Source organism: Lathamus discolor, chromosome 7 (assembly GCF_037157495.1).
Source record: "Lathamus discolor isolate bLatDis1 chromosome 7, bLatDis1.hap1, whole genome shotgun sequence".
Taxonomy (NCBI): domain Eukaryota; kingdom Metazoa; phylum Chordata; class Aves; order Psittaciformes; family Psittacidae; genus Lathamus; species Lathamus discolor.
Window position 1 is genome coordinate 8,427,642 of NC_088890.1, and position 26,735 is coordinate 8,454,376.

Genomic DNA, 26,735 nt, shown 5'->3' on the forward strand with positions numbered 1-26,735 from the left:
CAGACCTCTTTGGAACCCTGCTGTAACCATCCCAACTGTCTGACAATGAGTAATGGAAAATTTGTCTGTAGCATGTTATTTGTATCAGTTGCATACCCATCTCATGGTGATTTCATAATTAAAATAGTAATACTTCTGCTTAAAACTTTTATATTGTAATGCATTTTACATTAATTACATTCCAAATCATGTATTTACTTGTATATTACAAATATATAGTGGGGCAGTGTTAAAGGCTTTATGAATACAAAGAACGTAACAGCTACCACTTCCTTCTTTAGCCACAAAGCCAGTTACCCTATCAAAGGAAATTAGATTTGCTTGACATAATTTGTCCTAGATAAATACAGGCAGACTAAATATAGGGTGGGTATGCTATGTAACAGCCATCTAGACTTGCATTCTGTTCTAGAGAGTGGCTCAAAGCTGTCACTAGGAAATAGAGCAAGAATTAAGTGACTACATAGTGAATAACAGTATCTTCAAAAAAGTAACATAAAAATAGTTTATCTGGTCTAGGATAGGATCTGTCAGCTGACGATTAAGAAAGAGGAAAAAAGCAGAGCAAGTATAAAGGGATATGATACACACTGAGCTGACTGGGTAGATAATGTCATACAGTCTGATACAGACATCAAGCGACTGAAAATGAATAAAAAGACTGTTGGCTTTCTATTGATTCACTGATTGATAATTTATTCTATAACTTTCCAGGGTCTAAAATAAAAATACTCATAGATCCCCATACAATTTATATATAAAGATGAGAGTTGTTTGCTTCCCTTAAGCCTCCAAGGATTCCCTATATCCTGTGCAAGAGCTGCTGAATATACTAATAAATAGTTCAGAGTAAAACTGAGAATATTATTACTAGTAAATATTAGCAGAACAGATAGCACTTCATGTGCCCTATCTTTAATCATATACCCATTTCCATCAATCATAAAATTTCTTAATTTTTTTAAGCTCTTCAAGATGTTCTGATACATACTTTCATTATGCTTTTTATTTGGTCTTTTCCCCGAATAACCCATTATGGTGCATTACAAACTGCCTTCTTCACTAAATGTCAGCTTGTTTACATTGTCTTGTCCCTCAAATTTTATTTACAGGTTCAGATTTCTTGAATTAGTTGTCCGAGTTTCTGTAACATAGAGGTTGTTATTACCTGTTTTTTCACATCTTTTGCCTTCATTCTATTTTTCTCATTCTATTCCTTGCACAAACCCACAATCTTTTTTATTTCATTTTATGGTTATTTTCAGACAATTTTGCCTTCTTTTCTAAACTCAGCAAACTTATCTCTGTCAATCAGAAACAGAACAAAAACCAAGACAGCAAGCCCTTAATATCTTTCTCCACTTTCTAAAATAAAAAGTTGTTCTTAATGTGTTCCAAGAACTCGAAGGATTCTGTGTTCTGTTATTCAGGGGATTTTTGGTGTGGTTTTTTTTAAAGTTGGTATCCAAGCAATTGAGTTTTCTAATGCTTACCAGTTCCCATCTTTAGTACAGCTCTTTTGGTTATTCTAAAAAAGCATTATATGCTTCTTTGTCTCTTACTCCTGATAGTCTATCATACATCCCCATTATAACTTTCCTTTTTTTTTCTACCCAGACATTATGAATTTATAAAATAATTCAGTATCAACGATTCTTCATATAAAAGCAATGTTTTATTTTTTCCCAGGGTTCTCTACCTGAAAAGAGTTGTTTCTATAAACTATTTTTCCTACTACTGATAAATACATATATGGGTAACTTTCCTTCTTGTCCTAATGTGACTGAGCTCTTCATAGAAATCCTGCAGTTTTCAAGTCTTACTCATTGTAGTAGGCTAAAGAGTCATATACTGAAAAGAAGCTTATCTTAAAATATGTAAGTCGTCTTCAGGTCAGACTCCATTGACAGATGACAAGCTCTTACAAACCATATTAATTTGAAATGGAACAGTGGCACCCAGTATCAGCTGAAAACACATGCAATGCTGGCAGCATGGCTTACATATATGTTTTAATTTCAAAATAGAAGTTTGTTTCCTGAAATTCCATCAACTACAGTTTAGCTTTTGTCATTTGTATTTCTTGTGGTTTAGCATTTCATATGCACATACATGCATGTACACAAACATACGAAGCATTTTTAAAATAAAACATCTCTGGAATTTGGTTCATCTTGCCTAGTTAAAAATACATCACTTGCTTTTAAGCTGTATCTGGTATTTGAAAGCTCCAACAGAAAGATACTTTCAAAAACAGCTTAAAACCGCTGGTTTAAAAGTTGCCAATGGGAAATGCTGCATGGGTTTTTCAATAGTAAAATTATTCCCAAAAGTGCATACTTCTGAAATCAGTAGCAGTCACTAGTAATCACTAAGTAGGAAAATATTCACTGATTTCCTACTGAAAATGTTGAGTTATGAAGCACAGAAAACAGCTGCAAACATTCTGAAGAAACATAGGAAAGAAAAATATAAGACACCAGACAAAAAGCCAAAATGTTTAAATTGTTTTAGGGGTGGAAATAAATACCAGAGCTATTAGTTTCAGTTCAAATAACACATAACTTGCTATTTTTTTCTTTGAAATATTTATGTTATACTGAAATATCAAAACAGTAAACTTATAAAACAGAAGGTGAAAAAAGGTGACTAACCTGATCTGGAGAGGGTCTGTGGTTGGAGTGCTGTGGCCTCCCAGGAGATCGATGATGGTGGTGGTGGTGATGGTGGTGGTAGTGGTGATGGTCATCATCGTAGTTATCTGCCATCAGTTTCATTCTGTTTTGTGTCTGTTTAAAATGTAAAGTGAGATGATTCTATTAAATGTTGGAATGTATCACTCCAACGTTGTTTTAGGAAGATCTTGGCTCTTTCTTAGCTCCTTTTATTTATTTATTTATTTATTTATTTGGCTGTAAAAATCTAACAACACAAGTCTGGGCTGCTGGCTCACAAAGAAAAGGAAACAGAAATGGAAGATAAAAGTACATGAACATATCTGCTGTCTCAGTAGACTGCACAAAGTAGGATTGCACAAAGCAGTTAGAAGAGGATATTTATTTAATTGCATACCAAGATCACCCTGCTAACCATTAAATTAAAAGCTAATCAAGTGATAGAGACACAGGGACTTAGAAAAATAAGTGATTATGGAACTTGACATGTTACTGAATGAAAGTAAGTCTTAGATACAGATCTTGAAAAAAAGAGCAACACTTCAGCCACTGTTGTGTACAGATAATAAAATCGACGTTACTATGAGATAACAGGATACATAAGTGCATTTTATTACAATTATCCCATATAATGAAATAGGTAGACTGGAATAATTCAAACCTGGTTCATAATACCAAAATATCTTACCAGCAATTGCCCAGTGGCAGTGGATACAGTACTTATTTTTTCTTTACTTCCAGGACTATCATAGATTGATATGCCTATGAGAGCAACCCTATATGAAAATCTCCATTAGGAAAAATTCACTAGTAAGACTATTTTAATGGAAAATGTAAAATCTCAATTCCCCAATTTTAACGTTTGGGGGTTTGCTTTGTTTTGTTTTTTATTGTTGTTTTGGTTTTGCTTAGGTAGGAAAGAGACTTACACAAAAGCAAATTAAATGTTCATATTACACAGTATTTTAAGTAAACCAAAATCTAATGCGAGGAGAACTATGAACCACAGGAATCACAGGAAATCCTGATGTGCCTTTTTAGCCTTTAAAAAAAGAAAATTAAAAAAATTGTCACAATGCTTCTCAAGCTCTTTATGTGTCCATTAGAAGCATCATAGGAAACTATTTCACAGGAGGGGACCTGTACTCAGTTCAAGTAAAAACAAACAGCCAAACCAAACCTTTAAGTCATTCACAATAACAAGACAGAGGAACAACCACAGATCAGATATGCACATGCTCTAGCCAGTGTCAGACTCTTTCTGAGCATCTTGATAGCACTAAAAGAGCATCTTCTCAGTATATTACAGAATAAATGTCTTCCAGAGGTCAAGTGGTGGATTCCTTTGAACAGGAATTGCTCTGGCACTATATGGTATAATTTCACATTTTTAAATGCTATTTTCTGCACAGTTGGAACCATTTCGTTTTCTCCCTCCCAGATAAGAAGATGGAAGCATACAACTGTATGAACTTCAACTATGAATTTCTACTGATTTTGCCAAAAGACAAACTCAATCTAAAACATCATAGTTGGTCTGTTTGTCATTAGATTCAAAGAGGAAGGCTTTTTGAACAAGAGTGGAAAAGATGGAGAATTAATAGACAAACAATAACCCACTTACTGTAAACACTGTAATACCCTACCTCTTTGGGGAAGCTCCTAAAATTTTATTGGTTTATTTTCTTATCAATGAACAGCCTTAAATTTCCTACCTTTCAACTGTGTTCCATAAAAGAATGCAAAAGTTAAACAAGATGATATATGCAATCCTGAAAGTGTCCCCTGTAATGAGGTGTCGGGGATTAGACATGTCATGGCATAAGAACTGTAAATGAATGATGTCATCTTTCTAATTTGGTGCTGAAATATAAATAAACCACTTCTAATGTTTCTTCCTTTTGGATGTCAGATTGCAGTAAAATGCACACAAAGAAACGTTAATGTGATAGTACACTTCCTTTAGTGTGCCTGTCCTGGAAAAGCAAAATATATAAGAAATGTGAAATGAGAATTTCTTTTCCATTCAAGTGATCATCAAATCATCCAAACTTGTACATGACCTGTGACTGTCACTAATTTCTTAAAATGATGCTAAATATTTTGCAAAACATTATTTTTAAAAGCTTTTTGGTTTCATTCATTAGCTCTTCACAATGATAATTAATACGATTTTGAGGTTCTGTTTGTCTTTGCTTTAGCTATTGTCCAAGTGCTATACTTCCACACTGAACTGTATTTTCCAGGTATGCTTAGCTTTGACTTAAGAAGTACAAAACATAATTTCAAACTTTCAAAAGTAGAATGCTTGAGGAGGATGAACTGAAGGATTTCTGAAGGAGTAAGAAAAGCAAAACCATGCAGAGGAATAATACAACCCTTTCAGGTTCTTCTAAACAAAAATCTGTAATGTTACTTCTGTTTGCTTTCCTTGCTAACTCTTTTAATCTTTCATAGGCTTTGAAATGTCAGGTATATTTTTATTTGAGGAAGAAATTAATTAGCCACATTGGAATTCTTTCAGAACTCCAGGGCTTCACACCCCTACACCTACATACAAGCACATACACAGACACACAGAAAGGTGTATATATTATAGGACATTGGTTTATCAGACCCACAGTAAATCCTCATGGTCTGGGCCCCATATCAACACATTAGGAGAGTGCTTCAGTGCTCGCTGCAAAGGAAGAATACCACCTACTGACTTGGCAATGCCATAATTTCCTGCGACATCTTCAGCACATCTGTAAATCTCCTATTCAAGAACATCCAAGACATTCTGTTATATTACTTTCAAAAGTGTAATAGATTATTCAATATGACCTTCCTGGGTGATCAGGAAAGTCAGTCTTGGAATGTACAACTCATGAAAATTAGTGTGATGAACATACACGCATATAAATTGTTCCATATCAAATTTGCATCATGTTACTCTGCACGAGTTACTCCATATCTGAAAAAGTTATATTGTTCAATATTTTGTTCACATTTTCTTCTAAAAACTATTACTATTGATATGGTTTTCCTGAAGACAGGATTTCTTAGAGTTTACATTGCTTAGAATTTACCGCTCTGACAACAAAATTATCACACTAACAGTTTGTTTTGAAAATGCCTGTTGAAAACCAGGCCCATTCCTGGATAGGAGCAGGTTTTAACTTGGATTTATATTAGGAAAGAAAAAAATGTTAACTTGTAAAATGCAACAATTAATTGCATCTCCTACAAAACACATACAGACTTATTAATTTTAGCCTGAACAGTTTCCTCAGATTTTTTTTTCTTTAAATTTATTGACTACATTCAATAAATACTGCATCCATTTTGAAATAAACGTATGATAGAAGAATTAAAAGCAGCTTAAATCTAGGTACACAGGTATATTAACCCTTAGGCTTGAAACAGTTGTCTTTGATCATTCAATATCACTATTTGCCAAGCTGTCAAGGTCATGAATGGTATGTGTAACTGAATTTTTAACCCACTTACCAAAGAATTTATGATCTAGCACTGTAAGAAAACTGACAGATATTTCTTGTCCTCCTAAACTTCTGTTGAGTTTAATTAAGGATCTACTGAAGTGAAATGAAAGTCTTTGATTGACTGGTAACAGACTAAATAGCTTAACAGCAATCTGTAACTGTAAAACTATAATATTAAAGCTGTCTTTTAAAAAATATTTTAGCAAGGTGGCAATAGAGAACTATGCTTTGATCTGTCATCTGGATCAAGTTAACAACAAAACTCTCATGAATGAGGTTCAAATGAGGAAAAATAGTAAGATTCGTTGCTCTGGGATATAGGTGTAATACATTCAATGGCTGTTACTTTCCTTCGGATTTTCTTCTCAGTCTCTCTGCACTAAATGGAATTTGAAACATTTCTAGAATATTCACTTTCAATAAGGTAGGACTTTTCCCTATATAATAAGGGGAGAAGGCAGATATAAGGCCTACATGCTATCCTGGAAATACAATGTAGTCTAATTATTAAAGCATGGAATTTAAAATCGAGAGACTCACATTCTAGCTTTGATTCTGCAATGGCCTTTTGTTTTCAGTGACATAGAACCTCTATTTCTTGCGATCTTACTATTTAAAATAAACATGACAGTATTTCCACAAAGCACTTTGAGATTTTTATATGGCAGGTGCCTAGTTCTAGTCTGATTCCTACTAATAAATTATTTAATCTGAGCTTTTTTATCGCGAGACAAAAATTTTAGAAAATACAAATAAAATATTTTTGAAATCCAGAAGGTAATGATCTAAAAAACTGTGTTCTTAACACTACACAGTTCACCAAGTTTATCCAGAATTTGCATAATCTGAGTGAAATTAACCTGAATTTAATGCAAGCATTTATAACTGCAATTGGTTTTCCAGTATGAATCCAGTGATCCAGGCCTGAATTCCATTAGCTGAGGGTTAACAGAAAGTTTGTAATTAAGCCAGCTCTGTACTCAGTCTCTCCAAATAAAACCAGGTTTCATGTCAGAACAATATTTTTACACAAACTGTTATCATCTGAAGACAAGTGAAGAATTTATCGTTTCTACTGTAGCCCAACACAAAAGCTGCTAACTGCCACAAAATACAATTTATAACTGATTTGTTATTTGATAAGTTATAGTTAATTAAATATTGGGCAACAAATGCTGTCTTTGGCCTCAAACGTCCTTAAAGTACACCAAATTACATTCATCCGTCACCATCTTTTAAAGGACTGTAGCAGTTCACAGGCAATTAAGAATTTATGGAAAGAGAATATATTTGTGCATTAATGAATACAAATTATTTCAGGCTTTTGTAATAGAGGAAGACAGTCTGGAAAAGTAGCCAGAAAAGGCATTTCAGAAGGCAACACAGAATGCTGTGCTTCCAAGTAACCCTTATAGTGATTTCTAAAACCAAAGAAGTCACTGCAGGCTGCAATGAAAATTATAATTAAATGCTGTGTAAAGCCTTTATTTTCAGAACTCAATAAAGCTCACTTTTTCTTTTTTTTAGAAACACTAGCAAGTTTCCATCTATTTCACTTGTGTTGGCTGATCATTATTAAATATTTTTCTGAGATCAAAAACAACAAGTTCAAGTTCCAACCCAGAACTTCAAAACCACTGTCATTCAGTTTCATCCTCTTTGAGCATCTCAAGCTTAGTAGAGATACATGCATCTTGGATAACTGGTTTGATAAATCAAATAGTAAGCTTCATTTACCATCTAGAAAAGAGACTTAGGAAAGATTACACTGCAAAGTTTCAGTTGAAACTTCATTTGATTAAACTTGATGTACTTAGCACAGATTTTTGAGCTGTATCAAAAAAGATAATTCCAAGGCTATTATTGTTAAAAAGCCTACCCTTGAGACCACTCTTAATTCTTTTTAATGCTAACACACTTCTTAAATTAACAAATTAAATAAGACAAACTGTTAAAACATATCCACTAACTTTGGTTTTGACAGGAGTACTTCTGTCATTTTTCCACAAGCCAAAGGATCTGTTGATTGGCCATTGCTTTGAAGGATCTTCTGCCAATGCTACAGCTGTGTGGATCAAGTAGACTTCAATATTCTTCAATGTACTTCAAAGTATTTCAGAGCTTCTATTACTTTATGCTAATTTTTCAGGGCACTTTGAACAGCATAATATTAGCAACATAATGTTAATTATTTCCAAAATAAACTATACTTATGTCTTCACTCATTAGAAATATATAATAATAATCAATTCAGGCTTTTTTGTTGCTTATGCAGTGAGTTTTTAGACACCAAGAAAATTCTGATTAAAAAAAAACAAACCTTAATTTATGAAGCTTATAAGTTTGCAAACACTCATCAGTAACCAAAAGATAACGAAAACATTACAGTATGGTAACTAACTAGGAACTCCAGATGCTAAATAACTATCATAATCATAACCGTATGGGTGTTGGAATGCCTCACTATGGCATAGTGTTATGTTGTACTGAGTGCCTTAATTATGCATTTTCTTTTTATAATATCCCTGTAATGAAATCTATTCTTATATTCTTACTCTTAACTGTATTTTAATATGGGTTTTGCCGCTTTGTTTTCTGTCTCCATTGAAGAAAACAATTGTTTTCCCAGTTAAAATTCCAAATGAGCTAATAAGCATGTTTTTCTTTTCCTGTTGTAGTGCATCAATTGTTTTGGAAAGTGTGAGAGACAGGATGCATGCAGGCTAAAAGCACGCATGATAGCTTCTTGGAGAAAAGTTTGCCTGCTCCTCATTTAACTCTATTTTTTACCTCATTAACGATACGACGCTTGCGAGTGAAGTATAGAACACAGTAAAATGTTTATACTAAGAAAACACATAATTTTTTCTTTTTCCAATCTGTGTTTAATTAAATATTAAGCTTAACTTATGTGCTGGCTAAAATCTAACAATTCTTATCACTTGTAACATGCATGCAAACAGAACACTTGTTCTTCAGGCCCTGCCTGCACTCCCTAGTTTCACAGGACAGAGAATAGGGACTAAGAAACAGTACTAAGTGTTATCCAAGTTTTCATGGAATCCAACCATCCTCCCAAGTGAAATACAAAAGCAACTGCTGGCCAAATTAGATACTCTTACTCCTCTGCATAATGGAAAGTAGTTTCTAATACAAATATTTGGATCTGATAATTCAGTGTTGAAAATGAGCATAACAGTTTCACATGTATTTCAGTTCTTTTTGAATTACAGTACTATTTAGCTGATATTAACAACCATTACACCTGCTGCTTTGCAGAGTTACAAAATGTGACTGGTTTATCCTGAAAAAATGTAGAGCTCATAGTAAAGCTCCCTCTTCATGAGCTGAAGGATAATAGTCTCACAAACACCAGCTGTAATGTTAGACACTTGGCAGACAGAGACAGGCAGCATTTCTAAGCGCCAAGCAGACACTTATCTAAAGTACTAAGGCCAAATTTCAACTTTCCTGACACTTTTGACTGAACTTAATATGTTGATTTGAACATGGTCTCACTTTTTAGTTGTGGCCTCTGCATTTAGAATTTGTGTGTTTGAAGTCTTTTTAACTTCCGTGAATTAAAAGTGTGGCTTGAAGCATAGGAAATATCTTGTAATAATACAGCATACTCAGTAATGTATAGGCTAAAGTCATGCTAAAGGTATTCGCCTGAGTCCTACTACCAAACTTGGTAATTACACAGAAGTATGTAAGAACATAGACACAAAAAAGTGGGTTAAAAAGCATAATTAAAGCTCTGAAACAGTAGCTGCCTGAGGACATAGCAGGCCAGGTCCTACTAAATGCAGACAAGCAATGCAAGAAAGTGAGGTTGTCTTTTTTTTTTCCTTTTTTTTTTTAACAAGAGGAAATAACTCATTAAAAAGATACTTCCCCATAATAATAATTTAAAACCAGACATGAATCAGACACTTTAGTACCTAGACATTTGAAACTGCAAATCTCTGGTTAGTAGCACTGATTGTCAGCGTCTTTAATGTCTGAATACTTCATTTCAGCTGCAATTTTTGCAATTTCACTACCAAGCACATCTCTCTTTTGTATCATATACAAAATACAGCTTAAGTTGAAATTACTACTTTTCTTCCTTTGTATGCAATAAAAATTGATAAATAAAATAATTTAACACATGGATGGTATATTGGAATATGGACTGAAATGCAGATAACATCACAGCATTGCCTTGATATGCTTTATAGATGGACCTTACCTATAAATAATACTTGCTTGATGCTAGATTATAGAAATGATAGGTTTTATCCATCATCCCAGAAGCAGAAAAATTTGACACCGAAGTTTTACAATATTTTTTAAATAATTGGCTACTTCGCACTGTACTTGAGATCAAGTGTTCAACTATGTTTAGCTTTATTATCATGGGGCACTTTGTAGTAAAACTTAAGGGCTTGTTTCAAAAATGTCTTATGGAGAAAATAAAAACCAACACAAAAAACCTTTTGCCTTGGGAGTTCATTCGTTTAGTTAATGGAGATATTCACTATTCTTGTCTGAGATACTTAATATCCATCTTCACCTACTAAGCCAGTCAGATCAAAAATTACAAAAGCTCCAGTCTTAATATACATTATTTCAAAACTGTACCACTTACTTTTTCCATGTAAGATTTTCAGTCTCAGTAGAGTTAAACTGCTTGTCTGAACAAAGTGTGTTATAATCGGTATAGGTATTGAGGGGTTCTACTATAAGTTCACAATGAGATTATCACCACTGAAAGGGGTGCTATTAGACATAACTATGCTTAAGATATGACATAAATTCTTCAAGAAGGAAGAAAAAAAAAAGAGAACAAATTGAAACAGATTTTAAAGCAGATCACGAACTACAAAGCAGGAAAGTATGAGGAGCCGGAGCTGAGCTGCCTTCAGGGCCTGACTGCTACAGGCTACAACTTTAAAAAAAAGCCCCTCTCATAGGAAAATGTTTGTGTAAAAATGCCATTAGAAAAAAACTTGGATTCCTGAGAGCAAAAGGAGGAAAAAGTGATGCCATATTCAGCTATGACTTGAGTCCTTTGACTTTTATAATGTAAATTGTCAAATCTTACTGAGAATATGTGAAAGTGTTGTGTGAGCACTGCCAACATTTTCAGTATTTTTTTCAACACAGAACATTGCTTCTAAATGAACTAATTTGATCAGTCAAAGGCTATTAGGTACACACACCCACTTCTCTTTCTTACCTTGCACCACACAGAACCTGCTGCGTTAAGCTACAGGGTGAAGTGGAGCTATAGGGACAAGTGGCATTCTGCTCTTCCACCCATACACTCATCTGTGCTTAATGGGCTTATATATAAACTGCTCATACTTGCAAAATTCAGAATTACAGACTCAGATTCAAAAATACAGATTCAAAATTCAGATTACAAATTAAAAGAATGCAATACAATATTAAGAAATGCAGAACTATTGTGTTAGGATATTTTCAATTAAATCAAGAGTATACACTACAAGGATTTTAAGGTAATAAATAAACTTAAGACCACTGAATACACGGGCTGCTTTTACTGATATCAATGGGATCTTAAACATCTTAATATACATTTAAAATCAGAGATTAACAGCCTTTTTGCTACACTTCCTGAGAATTTTTAGGACAAAAAATAACCAGACTGATTATGCTCATATGAGAATTCAGTATATGAAGTTATTAGAACATCTGTACTTACCTGCCCAAAATAAAACAGCTTGTGTAGCATAAATGCAATAAAAATAAAACTTCTCAAACTTAAGGGGCTCAGACTACTTATTTTTTCAAAGTTAGGTGCTTAAACTTGGGCAAGACCAATATCATGAGCAACAGTAAACAGTACAAAGAGAGAGGAAAAAAGAGAGCACAGTGGTCAAATATGTCTGCAGTACCCATGTAACTGGCTTTATAAAATGGATTCATTTACTGTACAGTAACATCTAGATTCAACAGTACAATAAACCTCTCTCTGAAGTAGATCTCTGTATATACTACTACTACTACAACAATAATAATAATGTAGTATTCTGCACTCCTATATTATTGCCACCTGTGAAATTCAAGGAAATCAGAAACATTAACTTAGTTTGACATCATCAGAAATGGAAGCAATAGTGATTAGAAACCAACACAATAAGAGGACACAGTATCAGTGCTACTGATCCCTAGGTATACAGATGATAATGTCTACAGACGTCATAAGAAACCACTGCATGACTTTTTTGTTCCCACATTTTTTAAACGTTAGTGAGTTTAAACACAATTAATTAATGCACAGAGTTTCAGAAGAATGTTTTGGGCTGCCATCACAATTGTAATTACTTCTAATCCTATTATTTTTCTTATACAGTAATAAAAACACTTCCAATATCATAAAATACACAATGCAATACAGCTGAATCATTCTAACAGGGAAAACAGACCTTAGGGTATTTTGTTATTCTTAAGTGCTTGATGTCACCACCATAGTATTACATTAGCACTACTTCTGATGTAGTATATGCAATACAACATGTTGTCTTCAATCCATTTTACTACTTTGCTGCTGAGTTGAAATATCTGCATGTTAATTAGTCAGAAATACTTCTATGCATTGCATATAGGAGAGAATGTTACTAGTGGTTAATTTGCTGAGAAACTGTGGCTACACAGATTTTTAAAATTCCTTGATTGTTTCTCATTCTTTTTGTTTCATGAGCAATATGTTCTTGCGATGAAATATAGCGTAGTGAACTAATAGACTAGAGAAGACTGCCAAGCACCAGCTTTGCCTCTGGCCAGAGTATTCTGTACACCTGCAGTCCTGAAAACACTGCAAAGGTTTCCAATTTCATGTTTTCAGAAGAAAAATAAAATCCTCTCAAGGAGCTAGAAGGCCTTGCATTTTGGCCAACTCCACTTACATTTTTGGCTCTATGTCCTAAAAGAGGCAACTGGGAAATTTTCTCTCAGTATCCAAGTTCATAATGAATCAGTAACACAGCAGTGTCTTCTGCTGTTACCAAAATCTCCTGAGTTGTTCTAAAAAAGGACTTTAAGCTAATTATTTCATGAAAGATTGCATCACTATACAAATTTCTCTAAAAATAGCTGCCTCGGAATTCTCAAAAGGAATCTTGGCCAGGGTGATTATAAATGTTGCGTAATCACTCAGCCAAGCCCTCATGGTGATTTAGTTTAATACCATATTTCTGAGAGGTTTTTTAAGCCTACTACAAAGCTCCGTGGCTGTCAAAATACAGCACTTGGTGTATGAAACAAAACAATTCCAGTGGTTCTGTTTTGCTGGGAGTGCATTACTATGCTTCCCATTTATTTAAACCACTAAACAATAAATATTTAACTGACAGGTTGCAGCTGCTAAACTGTACTTAAAACACTACAATTAAATATTCTTATTTCTTATGGGAAGGTGTTTGCAACACAGAGGTCAGTATAATTTGTACTAATTTTACAGATGGATGCGCTGTGATACAAATAATTTTCATAGGTTATCAAATTATAATGTGAAAAAAACCCTGTAAAAGTAAGCCAGAGCTTCAGATAAAAACAATGCTTTTCTTCCATCTTAGGAATAACCGGAGTCTGACTTAAACTTACACAATCACAATCCGTAAAAAGATTGCTCAACGCATTCAAACAAATAATATTTTGGACTTTAATATATGTATACCTGCAGTTTCATGTTTAAAATAAATCACATATGTTCTCATTCCCTTACAAAGGCAGAACATTTAATTTCTTTTAGATGCCTCTTTTTCAGTGTGAAGAACTGTAACAAATTACTTCAAAATCAATGTTTTGATGGTTTACAATCTGCTTATGTTCCCAAAGGACAGAAAAATTAGAACAGGAAAATCAGAGAAAGACATTCAACTGCATATTTAGTCCTAGGATCATTATTTAAGTAATGAACTATTTAAAAAGAGAAAACAAAAATTTGTTATTGAGACTTATTTAAACTTTTCTTTTTAACATATTCTATTTCTGATTTAATTCTATTTTCACTTAGATTACTATTGGGATGTCTTTTATCAGTCTGCAGGCACTGTTGAGCAAGGGAAATCAGAAATCAGTACATTTGTCAATGTGGGAAACACTGACATTTTATTACTAGAAAAAAAAGACTAATAAAAAAGAAAAGGAAGCAGGTATCTCTCGGGGTGGGGGGGGGGGGGTGGGGGTGGTGGTGCATTTGAGAAGTAAATACTTTGCTTCCAAACTGACTGATAACTGGCTTCACTGGTTATAAGACAAACCACATTACAAATAAAAGAGAAAATAACATCAAATTTATTACATGGATATACTAAGATGAATGTTTATGCCTAAGCAGACAGAACACTGTATTTGTTTCATCTTTGCCAGAATGGTGCCTGTTTAGACAATAGACTGTTACTCCTAGATATTGAAAGCTCTTAGTACTTTCTTTCTTCTCATGCTCCTTGCCTGTGGCACACTGTTAATATTCTTCTGAGGAAACCTCAAGGAAGCTCATGAGAGTCAAAAAGCTTCCATTTGAAGTAAAAAAATATGCCAGGATGCTTCAGGAGTCTACCAGAGTGATTAGAGAATTTTTTCACAGTGTACGTCTGTAGTAAAACCAGCTACATTTGCATTTAGACAACTCAATCTCAGCGCAAGTCTGCAATACATTACAGCATAGTGATAGAATCTGTTTTTCTGGCCTTAATCCAATAACAATAAAATTCTATGAGTAACCTCAATACTTTGGGTTACTTCACTGAGTTTAATAGAATTGACCTCCTGAACCTTTAAGACATCTACTGCATACTGTGCCCTATCTCTTCTAATACGAAGCAGGCTTTTGATGCTTAAAACGACCTTAGAGGGCGGGAGCCACCACAGTTCTTATGCAGCATTCTGAGTAGCAATAGATGAATTTGCAAACATTTTGATTTTCCAACTAGGTAGGCACCTATAAGTGTTATGAAATATATCCATTAAAACTCCATAACCTTTTCCCTTAGATTGTGACCCTCACTGGCCTCATCAAAGTTAGGTGAAAGAGCAGTAGCTGACACTCTTCCACTCATAAAAAAATTAAGGAGGAGTGTTCACTTTTTTGGTATGAAAAAAAACACTTTGACTCTAGGAAATTTACTGTCATCCATAGGATTTTCCAGAAAAAGTCAGTGAGTTCCCTTCATCTACGTTTCAAATAAGATATTCCTGGGCATTTCACATATACAATCAGTAATCTTGGATTCTGATGAATTCACATACATACCTCACCTTCGCGCTCTTTACCAAAAAACAGCCTTTGTAGCTCCCTCAAAAAAAAGCTCTTTGTACTTACTTTCTTGTACCAGCAGAGGACTTTCCAAGCTACAATGATCCTACACCTTAGACACTGAAGTCACTGCTTCAATAGCAATAGCAAATCAGTATCCTAGGCTTGGAGTATAATTTTGCATTATTTTAGGTATTATCCATTTCAATGATCCATATATAGTAGAGCATGATCTGAAATCACTAGAAATACTGAATTGGAATTTATCAACTATATGACAAAGTCTAGGATGTTACTGAAAGAGACAGCAGCAGAAACAGAGGCTCAGAGAGTTTCTGAGAGAGAAAGATACTCCACAGTATGCAAACAAAAGGCAAAAGCAAATCAATCGAATGTAAGATGATGCAGTACAGGAGTTGAAGTTTCATAACAGCTGATTTAGGACAAAGTGATTCACCTGTCTACAAAGATCATAAAATAAAACTTGACAAATAATATTTTCTATGTCAAATGGCAAAGCTCTTCATCACTTAAGGCTAATTTCAAGTTATTACTCCTTTACTAAAATGACAAGTCTTTGACATACAAGATGTTCTTGGGAGACATGGAGGAGATAAGGAGAGCAGATGCAATTAGAAGACCAATTGCAGCATCACAACATAAACTCTGCAGTATAATGAGGAAAATACAACAAGATTATCCAAACAAATGCTAGGGCTTTGTTTCTATATGACCTTTGACACTGCAACAGTGAATGTAGGTTTCCAGGAAAAGTGAAATTATGTCCAAGCAAATTTCTAACTTCAGTTAGCCCTCTACAACAATTTTAAATGATTTCCCAATGGCTTGGCTACATGATTTAAGACGTAATCCATATTAACTGCTGCTTTACACAGTCTGGGAAATCAGTCTGGTTCTGAAAAGAATACGCAGCAAAATTTGAAGAAGGAATTGTAAAAGGGAGACAGAAAAATAAGGAGAGTAAAACAACTTTCTTCTGAAACACAGCACAAAACATTTTTACATTTCATGAAGAGGCCACCTGTAACAGTAGCAATTTTGTAACAATACAGCACAGGTACAACAGCATTTTTTTTTATGTACAGGATTTGATGTGCAAATATACATTACTTGATGTGCAAATCAAGAATGAGACTTCCTCCAGCATATAAATATATCAGAAGAAATATCTGAATTGCAGCTGCTGAAGGAGAAATGAGTAGCTTGTCTGCAACACATTTATCAGCTGATGTCTCTTTGTGGAACAGGGAAAGCATACACCTACTAATGCTCTGCTAATAAGATTTTCAGCCATAGTGTTTCATATGCAGCCTAGCTTTCCCATCAGTAACTGACAGACAGAGAGCCTTTGTGAGGAGGAAAAAGAAAAGGAGCAACACAACAAGAAACAACTTGGATTCACTAAGGTCGTCTCTCATCCTTTGCCTTACTGCCTTGATAAGTTCTCAGCCTCCTGTAGCCATGAAAATTAGGCTTTCTGTTTGATTGGACAGGTAGATGCATCAAAAATCCATATGCTATTATGGATATACATGAAGGGAATACATATCACTCCCCCCCCTGTTATTTTGTCTCTCAAAGCAGTAATTTTTCCTACAGTTGAGAACAGGAGTAGATTTGGAGACCTAATACTTAGCATTATCTAGTAAGTCATCTTCTGATGTTTATAAATATCTCTCCCTCTGTGATCACATTAGGCTGGAGAAGTTCAGCTTTCTTTTCTTCTTTCTTTCAGAAGTATAGGAACTGTGAAATGGGCGACGGGACAATAAGGCCAACTGAGGAACTGGGTGGATATATCACACAGTGTGGAATACCTCACTTCTCCCCTGGCCCAGCACAGTCATAGCGAGGAAGAGTAGCACTAACAAGCCTTTGTTTTGGATGCACACTTGAGAGCTTTGGGGGGCTGACAGTGTTCTCCCCAAAGGGATTAAAGAAGCATGAATGATCTCTACAGCCTCTATTATCAGATAATTCTTAAGTGTAATAAAGTGGTGACCTAGTTAAACTACATTCCTGTTCCTGGTGTCTTTTCTTTGGTGGTGTCTGAGATAACAGGGAGATTATTTTGGCATCAATTTAATCTAGTTAAATAGCTTTACTGAAGATCTTTATCGCTATAAATAATGGAGGTATTTGAAGTATTTGGTTACAATTCTAACTGAAGTTATCCAAAACAATGCCTCTCCAGCAATTCTCTTCTACTGTTCCTTCACTCTGTCTGAAGGAAGTCACAACTTTTCAGCAAGAGTCTAAAGGTACAAACAAACAAAACCACCACCAACAAAAAAACAATCTGGCCAGGTCTCTAATTAACAATTGAAAAACATCCAGGACAGGTATCATGGAACACGGCAAAGTGGTGTATTCATTTACTCTTCAGTAACAAAAGATAAAGATGAAAAAAAGAGACAATCTAATAGAGAAAAGAACTGCCTTCTGTTTTCCAAAGCAAACTAATAGAAAAAAAATCCCTAAAAATCTTTGGAAAATCATCTGCTCTGATGTAGCACAGTGAGATGAAGTACTAAAAATCATGAAGCATGTCTGCCTATCTAGCATATAAATTTGGGTGAAATGTCTCCTGGCCAGCTGACTGACCTGACACATGAATGCATCATGGCTGGAGCACAGGTACTTGGTTGGAATGTCTGTATTGAAGTCAACATCACGAGTGGGTAAGTTCATGCTCAGGGGCTGTTTCCTATTTTTATAGACCTGCGGGAAAAAGCTATAATGATTAGATGCATGAGGTGAGAGCTATTGGGAATTCAGCATAACAGCAAGGTTTCTCCTTAACTTTTGTTATAGAATGTATGGAGTTCTGCAGTAAGCAATACATGATTCAGAATAAAGAATCATAACATTTACTATGCAGTATGTTCACACATTATTGAAATGGCATGCTCATTTGTAAAGTGGCAGACTGCCTGACAGCAGAGCGGTTACTTTGACAGGCTCGGGAGATCAGAATGATCTTAACAATGGTATTCTTCTCCTCAAGCAACAACCACAGAATTCAGTAATGTCACACAAAAGAAAACATCAGACACAACACCTTCAGACATGGTCTGAAAACAACTTTTTAATTTTTTTCACCTATTCTGAAACAGGAAAAGTGCTTAACGACATACATGACACACACCACAGGTCTTGAGTACCTAGGTTATCTGAACATCCTTTGTCCTCTTCCTTATATTACCTCTTCTGGCTATGATTATTGCCTTTAAAAATCAGGGGGAGTAGCCACCGCACAATATGCAGAGTTAAGCATTTTATTTAAACAGAGAAAACACCTATACACTGTGTCTGGTACATGCGTACTATGTCTAAAATGGTTGTTTTCCTCACTAATACAGCAGAACATAAATTAAATTTGCTTATGACAAAATCTATGTCTAGAATTTGTAACGACTTTTTTTTTTTTTTTTAAATCAAAACCTCAGATAACTTACAGTGCTGAAGACACGGTGATTTTTACTCGTTTGAGAATTTTAGGATAATCATGATTTCCAGATAACCTCTCAGAAAGCCTGAAACCTTCTGAAAACACAATTACTTTACAACAGATAAGCAAATAACTGAAGAGAAGGTTAGAAAAAGTCAACAGAGTGGGTAGATCTTGCTTTATGGCAAAGAGCATCTGCTGTCCTCTGTCTCTTGCAATGAAGATTGGAAGCTGCATGAGGACGGAAAACAGAAAGTGCACTGGCTGCATATGAGCCAAGCAAACATGCAGCTAAATAATTAACACCCATAAAGAAGCAATAAACACACAGAACGCCTCCTACCTTTCATAACGGGTGTCACATGTCAGACCTGGCTTGAAGACTTTCAATATAAGGTTAGAATAAAACAGTAACAATGAAAATAATGCCAGTTTTCTATTGCCATGAAAATACGGAAATTAATGTCTCCCCACCTGCTGTTTTAACTGATGTACTAATCTGTCCTTCTCTCGTTTAAGAGCCATTACTTCCTCTTGAGTCTTCTTTTTCTTTGAAGCAGACAGTTCAAGCAAGGCAATGTTTGCGTCTTTTTCACTAATTGCAGCAAGCAAAGCTTCCTGTCTGATTAAATAAAACAAAAATCATTATATTCTCATCAAAACAGGACATATACTGCTACCTCATACAACATGAGATGTTTCTTTTAAATACTAGAGGGACAATCAACGACCTTCTGAACACTTTAAATAGCAAGCACTGTCAAGTCTAATCAAATCATGAAATAAACTGATTAGCCAAAAATGTTATCTTTATAGATTTTTCATTATGCAACTCTTTCATAAAACATTTATCTCCATCTCTTTTACTACAATACGATAGCTAAGAATATTTCTGTGAAATGTCTTGCTTTTAAAAATCTGCTACTTACGTTTTTCAATTCACTTTCCTGAATTCCAGAGTATCTTACATAAATATGTTTTGAATTATTCAAATTGTAGAGATTGAATAATGATTAAAAAAAGCAATGCAGATATAACTTTTTTTATATTATGCCATTAATTTTGTACTTTAGAGACCTCAGTACAGAAACCTCTAGACATCTCTCTCACGTTTACTTAAATGTTTTCCTATGGATTTATTGTTATTATTCATTGTATCACCACATAACTATAATGCCAGAAGTAAAATATAACATCTATAAAGTAAGTTCCTTGATCTAATTGTTCATGGGGAATCTTTTCCTTTGGAATCTTGAAAATAAAGCAAACAGAAACTTACAGCACTCCGAAACATACAGAATTACTTAGAAGTTGGCAGGACACATCATAAATAGTTTGTGTGGACTTATAACAAAGGTAATTTTTACACTATGCAGTTGGAAGCACAGATTTTGCAGTATCTTATTATTTCTTATACTCTAAATGCTCCCGCTGGCAAGGACATAATCTGTCCCTTATTCTACTCAATAAAAGAAATATATTCATCTTCTGCAGTGCATTCAATGACAGACTATGACTTATCAGCCAAGAAAAAGCATATCATACTTAATAGCTTTTAGAACAGAATATGTTACTGCCTATGCCTTTTTCCAGAACTATGTAAGATCAATCACTAAAAAATAAACATGGATAAATGAGTCATAAATTAACTTTAGGGTCCAACTGCTAATAAATGTAAGAATACGGCTCATGAACTTCATACAGTCAAGGTGAGCTAGAAGTTTGGAATTCTCATAGTCCTTTGCTTGCCAGCAAAAATGTCAAGAAAGCTATTTCACTTTTCTTTCGAAGTTCCTAATGTATTAATGTAAATATTTATAGGACAATATTTCTGATGGAGTCAAAGAAAAACAACCCATTTATTTTACTCTCAAAGTTATGAGACGTGGATCAATTTTAGATAAACAGTTGCATTTTATTCATACACTTAAATAGTCTCATTTATTATTCTGTCTTCATTCTAATCACAGTTAAATGCTGTTTAAGAGAGGATGCCATAAGTCTCCAACAGTCTTAATTTAAATGAAAGCTATTAATTATTTTAAATAACAGGTATTAAGGAAAAAAACATATCAGAAGGTCACATATCTATAATGCTAATTTGAAATGAGATACAGGTATATTGTTTTCTATGCACTCCATAATGCATAAAACTTGCTGCATTTATAAAAGACGTAGTGTTTTCATGTTTTGTGCTCAAATACCATATCAATTCCATAACTTTTTCATTAAAATCTTTATTTTTTAATGCACTGAAATAGAAAAAAGTTGATCTGCCACTGTATTCAACAATTCCTCTCACCTTCCAGAAGGCACAGAATTTATGCACTATATAAAATAGAAATATGCCATCATTTGAGCATCTGATTCAAACAGAAATATGTATTTTCTGCTTTTTCTCCACAGTATCTTTTACATACAAGTCTGTACTTTTTGGTACATGCGTCCTAGCCCTAGAAGGAGGAGGCTTTTTTTTCAGGGGTGATATAAGCTTTCTGACAGAAACTGCCAGCAACAGGTATTCTGTGAATTTAAAACCAAAGAAATAGCATATTGCATTATTACGTAAAATCTTTCTTTACAAATTAAATATGATTACGTTAGTTTCTCTACAATTATCTGATAGCAGACTGTATTAAAATTACAAATAAAATTCTGACTAAGCGTCAGAAGTTTTGACAATCTTCTGGTGGTTTGCACCAAGGAACCTTTTCCAATTTTTAGCATGCATCAAGCAACTTTGGTTGGTTTTTTTTTTTTTTGGTATTTTGAGCATTACTTAAAAAAAGGTTTCATGATGTTTTTCTGGTTTTCAGAATACGTGGGACAAACATTAGACCAGTCTGCAATTAACAGCAGTGGGATTAAATCTTAATCTTTAACTCATGGTAACTCAGTGCTGTAAAGTAGGTACCTCTAAATTAAGAGCAAAATGTGATTTTATTTATACCATAATCATCAGCCTAAAGATTACTTATTTAATATCTGAAGAGAAACATTGACATAACCATCATAAACCCAACACGCTCAGAATTAAAATAGGTTAAAAAAAAAATCTACATCTCAGGAATTCCAACGTTTCAACATACATTTACATTAATTCTTAATTTATGCAACTTCATCCCAGCAAGACCCAACACAATATGTCTGTTCATCTAGTAGCAAATTTCATGGTAAATACTTGCCATCTACGAGGTTTCTAATGACATATAGTGTATATAATTACGTGTAACATGCATTGCAGCTGTAAAAAGCCACAAAGAGTAAAAGTTTTAAATTGAAAACTACATGAAGCTATTCTGAAATTTTACTTATCCTCCAAAGTTTAGAACACTTCATTACTTCAAAATCGGCAGTGAAAACACAAACCTGACTAGTGTGGTAGAAGAATCAAAACTACTGAATTATTTGGTATGATTTCCACATCTGATAATAGGATTCACTCACATCCATCTTTTTCTGCACTGCCAACCAAAATGACCAAAGGTTCTTGTGGTCATAGCTCTTCAAGTGTGCAACACTCTAGCCCCACTTTAAAGTAGCAGATGAGACAAAACATTCCATGGGAGAGGACAGCCAATCAACATGCTTTGAAAAACCCTGGATTCTGCAGCCCCAAAACCACAAGATTTTGCAGACCCTAGCATGCTTTTTCTCAGCTGAGGGTGTTGAGGGATTGTGAAAGCCAACCACAAGTTATGAGAATGTTTTTGAAAGGGAAAGTTAACAAAATCTTGTTTATCTATTGCCTTGTGGCTCACAGGGCAACTCCATTCAATACACCACTTATCCTGTCTTAGAGAAATACTGGGGAAAATAAATAACCAAACAATTACACAAAATAACAGTTCGCACCAAACACTTTCAGGAAATAATGGTTCATAGTCATATAGAATATCTGCTGTCATATGACTCCATAAGTGCTCCACTGAGACACCCCAAGATTTGAATCAAACCCACAGTGCGCACACAAGTTTGAATTGGACCCCAACATTATTGTCAATGTATTTTTTTATCTCTTATCTTTATAGTAAACGTAAGGGGAGTTGCAAAGCCTTAAACTTACACATGTGGAGAGATCACTGCACAAGAATACAAGGATGGGGATTTCTACTGAAGTTCTTCCACAGCATGTGGAATGATGAATATACCTACACAGATGAACAGCTGAAAGCATACTCACACTACCAGTAATCTTGAAGCCACCCAAATGTGAGTCAGCTTTAGTTCAGAAGCTCTAAAGTCTCATTTATCTAAGAAACAAGGTGTTTTAACTTGGGCATAACGCCAGTCAACACACTGATGGCATCCAAGCTGGAATTGGCTCTCATACAGCCTGCTCAGAGTGTGGGCAGAGCAAGCTTGTATCTGTCTGCTTCTGCCTGCACAGACATATTTCAGCATATTATCTGTATCTATTATCATGGATAATCCGAACAGTAATAACCTCCAATATATAATCCAGTGGCATTTAACCAGGCACTCAGGTTAACAAGAGTTCAGTAGAGCAGCACTGTGTATTCTACCAAACGATTCCACCATGTGTATTCTACCACATGTTGGTTGCTTACATCCTAATGAATTAACTACTTCAATACAGAGGGAAGACAGAGAGACCCAACAGTTTTTATTGCCATTATTTTACAGAGTGCATGATAAAGAAGTAGGTTGTGACAGGGCATCTAAAGAAACCGAAGAAGGCTCCTTTACTTTACTATGTATGGCCTAGCATACTACCAGATGCGTAATTCCTCCACAAAGTCCCTGGGAGATAGAGGTTGAAAAATACCTTGCCCATACTGGTGAGGAATCGTGCCAGAATACAAGCATATATGAAGCACCCTGCGGGAATAGACCTGGAGCTCTATATTATCATATCTCATTGCATATCATAACGCTCTTTCACCCACATCTGCAAAAGTCGCTCTGCTACCCCATCAGCATACTTCAAGATTCCTACAGAAGAACCAGATCAGAAGCAATTTATTTTAGCTACCCAGTGATCCCACTAAAAAATTAATTTCACATTTTTTGCAGCAAACTTGAAACGAGATTATCTAACCACTACAAACAAGGTTGAGACACCAGCAAAACAGCTGACTATAATTACTTCCTCACAAATATGAAGTAAACTCCATTCAAAAATGTGAACAGGTGTCAAGGTCTTTGTCTACATCTCTCAGGTGAGTAATACAGTTCTGCTTTGCTGCTAGAAACTCATCATGCATTTTTGTGAAAGAACTTTTGAAAATCAAGACCTGAACTGGCACCAAGAACAACATACAGTCTGATCTACTCTCCAGCTAACATGCTTAAGAGTGTAAGCATAATTTATAACACTTAATTATCTACTGTGTCAGGAAAAAAAATTACTCTCCAAATAGAGTTCTATAGAGATGTTATCACTATTTGCAGCCAAAATGTCTCCTTATTGTTTAATAAATTATGGTAATAAAATACATTTTAAAATAATTTATTAGAGCACTGAATTAAATTACATTCTTTAACAGTAATATTTATAAAGAGTAATCCTTTTCGCTATTAGTAGTTTTCTCTCCTTTTTGGCAAACTAAGCTGTTGTACAAACAACAGTGTAGTACTTTTAACACCAAGGAAAAATCACTCTAATGGTATATGGTAAAATTAGGTAATCTCTGAGATTAAAAAAATCATGTTAAATCTAATCTGCATTTGATCAGTCCGCATTTGATCCACATTAGTAATTATACTGCGCATTTTCCTTTGATATACATAAAGTAATTCCTAGGATTCTCAATCTATATATCCTGCACTATAATATGGTTGCTCATTATAAGGAGAGGTAGAATTTCTCCCTGGAAAAACAAAACTTATGAAAGGAACTTCTCCTCCCCTAGCAAAGCCTGACTGCATTCCACTATACAGCAACTTACTTCTTCAAGCTTGTCTTCTTTAATACAAAGACAGTAAATATAACGGTCTCCTGATGAGCAAGCACACTTAGAGTAGTGAGGCCAGGTCTTAAGGTACTAATGATTCCAGTGAGAAGTACTAGGAAACTTGCATTAATTATACTTGCTTTAGTATACTTAATGTCACTTCATGCTAAAATACAGAACAAAAAATGAAAGGAACATTCCCTTCCTAGTGGCCAGGAATTTATTTATGCAAGTGATATTCCACCCAAAAATGTTCAGGATTCCACTCTGTTTTTTATTTTCACTAACTACATTGGTTGATGGACTAGAAAATCTACTTCTTACAATTCATTGAGACTTGAGACTGAAGTATCTTCAAATACCATGAAGACAGGAATAAAAATCTTTTGACAAATCAAACGTGCCACCTAGAAAACTAAGGAGGAACAACATATTAATGATCTGTTGTGAATAAGGCAAACATTACACTATGAAGTATAAGCAGAAAGAGACTGCAATACAGAGGTGATTATTTTGATCTACATGATTTCAGGAAGACCTTAGCTGAAATATTACATCCACTCTGGATATGATTCTCCATGAAAAATGTGGGGACTGTTCAGCAGAGAGCCAACAAAAACAGTCAGAGAAATGACTGACAAGAAAACATTGGAAAAGACTACAATAAACAGTCCATGACAACATGATCATATGAACATTAAATGCTATACCAAACTGAAATAGAACATTTTTATCTATATCCATAGCACAGAGAACAAGAAGTAATATACACAAATTGCAGGAGACGAAGTCACATTTTCTTCCTCCTAATGTCCAGACAAGGTCTAATGATAATGGCAGGTAAGTATGAATAGCAATTGAGTACTGGAAGAAATTGAGAGGAAAACGGTCACTGCCAGTGGAAGTATTTTTTGAACAATTTAGGAAAAAGTCTGTTAGAAATGACCTGGGAATAGCTGATCTTGCCCCAGGACATGACACCAGCAACCCAATTACTCAATGAATCAATGTTTTGAAGGTGTTCACTCTTGTGTCTCATGACAGTAGTCTTTGGAGTTAACGTCATGCTTTATATTCTTCCATCATTTGCGTGCTAGCCTTCTTATTACTGAAAGAAAAGGCCTTTTACATTTCAGTTTCTACATCTATAGTAAGATAGAACAGTATAATTTTCTGTGAAAAATTTCTGGGAAAGCAATTGCAGATAATCACCGTTCCTCAGTGTAAGTGAAATATTGAGATGCTTTTCTTTGGAGGATCTATCAACTATTAACCTCATAATAGAGATGGCTTTTAGACAAACAAAAAGTATAAAATATTATAAATCTTTTAGTAAGGTCACTGCAAGTAGTGTTAAAGAACAATCTGAATTAAAGAAAAAAAACATACATAGGATTAAAGAAAGCAGATGATACCAAAGCAACTCAGTTATAAATGTAATCTAACACCTGAAAAACACAGTCTTATAGATCTCTAGCAATTTAGACACAGACTTTGCGTTTGTGAAAGCATCTGTCTTGGAGTGAAAAAAAATTACTTAATATGAAAAGGAAGCCTTAGCATACTAGAAGGGAAGATAAGATAATGCAAGAAGGAATAAATCCACGAAAGACTCTGCTGAATGCCAAACTGAAAAAGTATATTGTATACAGTATTTTATCAAACTGCAGCCTAAACAAATGTCAAATGGAATAATTTCTTTAACAAATATAGGCAACAACTGAGAAAAAAGGGTTGTTCACTAGCATATATTTAGTCAAGATTAACTATGGATAAAAAAATGCACTAAGAACAGATTTAATAACCCTAAACTGTCATTCAGGTTGTAGGAGGTATTCAAGATACAGCTAATAAAACACAAAAAATGGTTCTAACCACCCACAAAAAAAATCACAGCCCGAATCCACCAAGCAGCAG

At 34.6% G+C, this 26,735-nt stretch overlaps 1 protein-coding gene across 1 annotated transcript in view; it reads right to left on the bottom strand.

The window, feature by feature from the left end:
* Nucleotides 1-26,735, bottom strand: part of ERC2 (ELKS/RAB6-interacting/CAST family member 2) — a 491,439-nt gene that overhangs the window by 131,049 nt on the left and 333,655 nt on the right. Inside the window, exons 14-15 of the mRNA XM_065687581.1 lie at nucleotides 19,375-19,522; nucleotides 2,655-2,789 (exon numbers count right to left, since the gene is read on the bottom strand). Coding sequence (XP_065543653.1) covers nucleotides 2,655-2,789; nucleotides 19,375-19,522 — 283 coding nt within the window. The remainder of the gene's footprint in view (nucleotides 1-2,654; nucleotides 2,790-19,374; nucleotides 19,523-26,735) is intronic.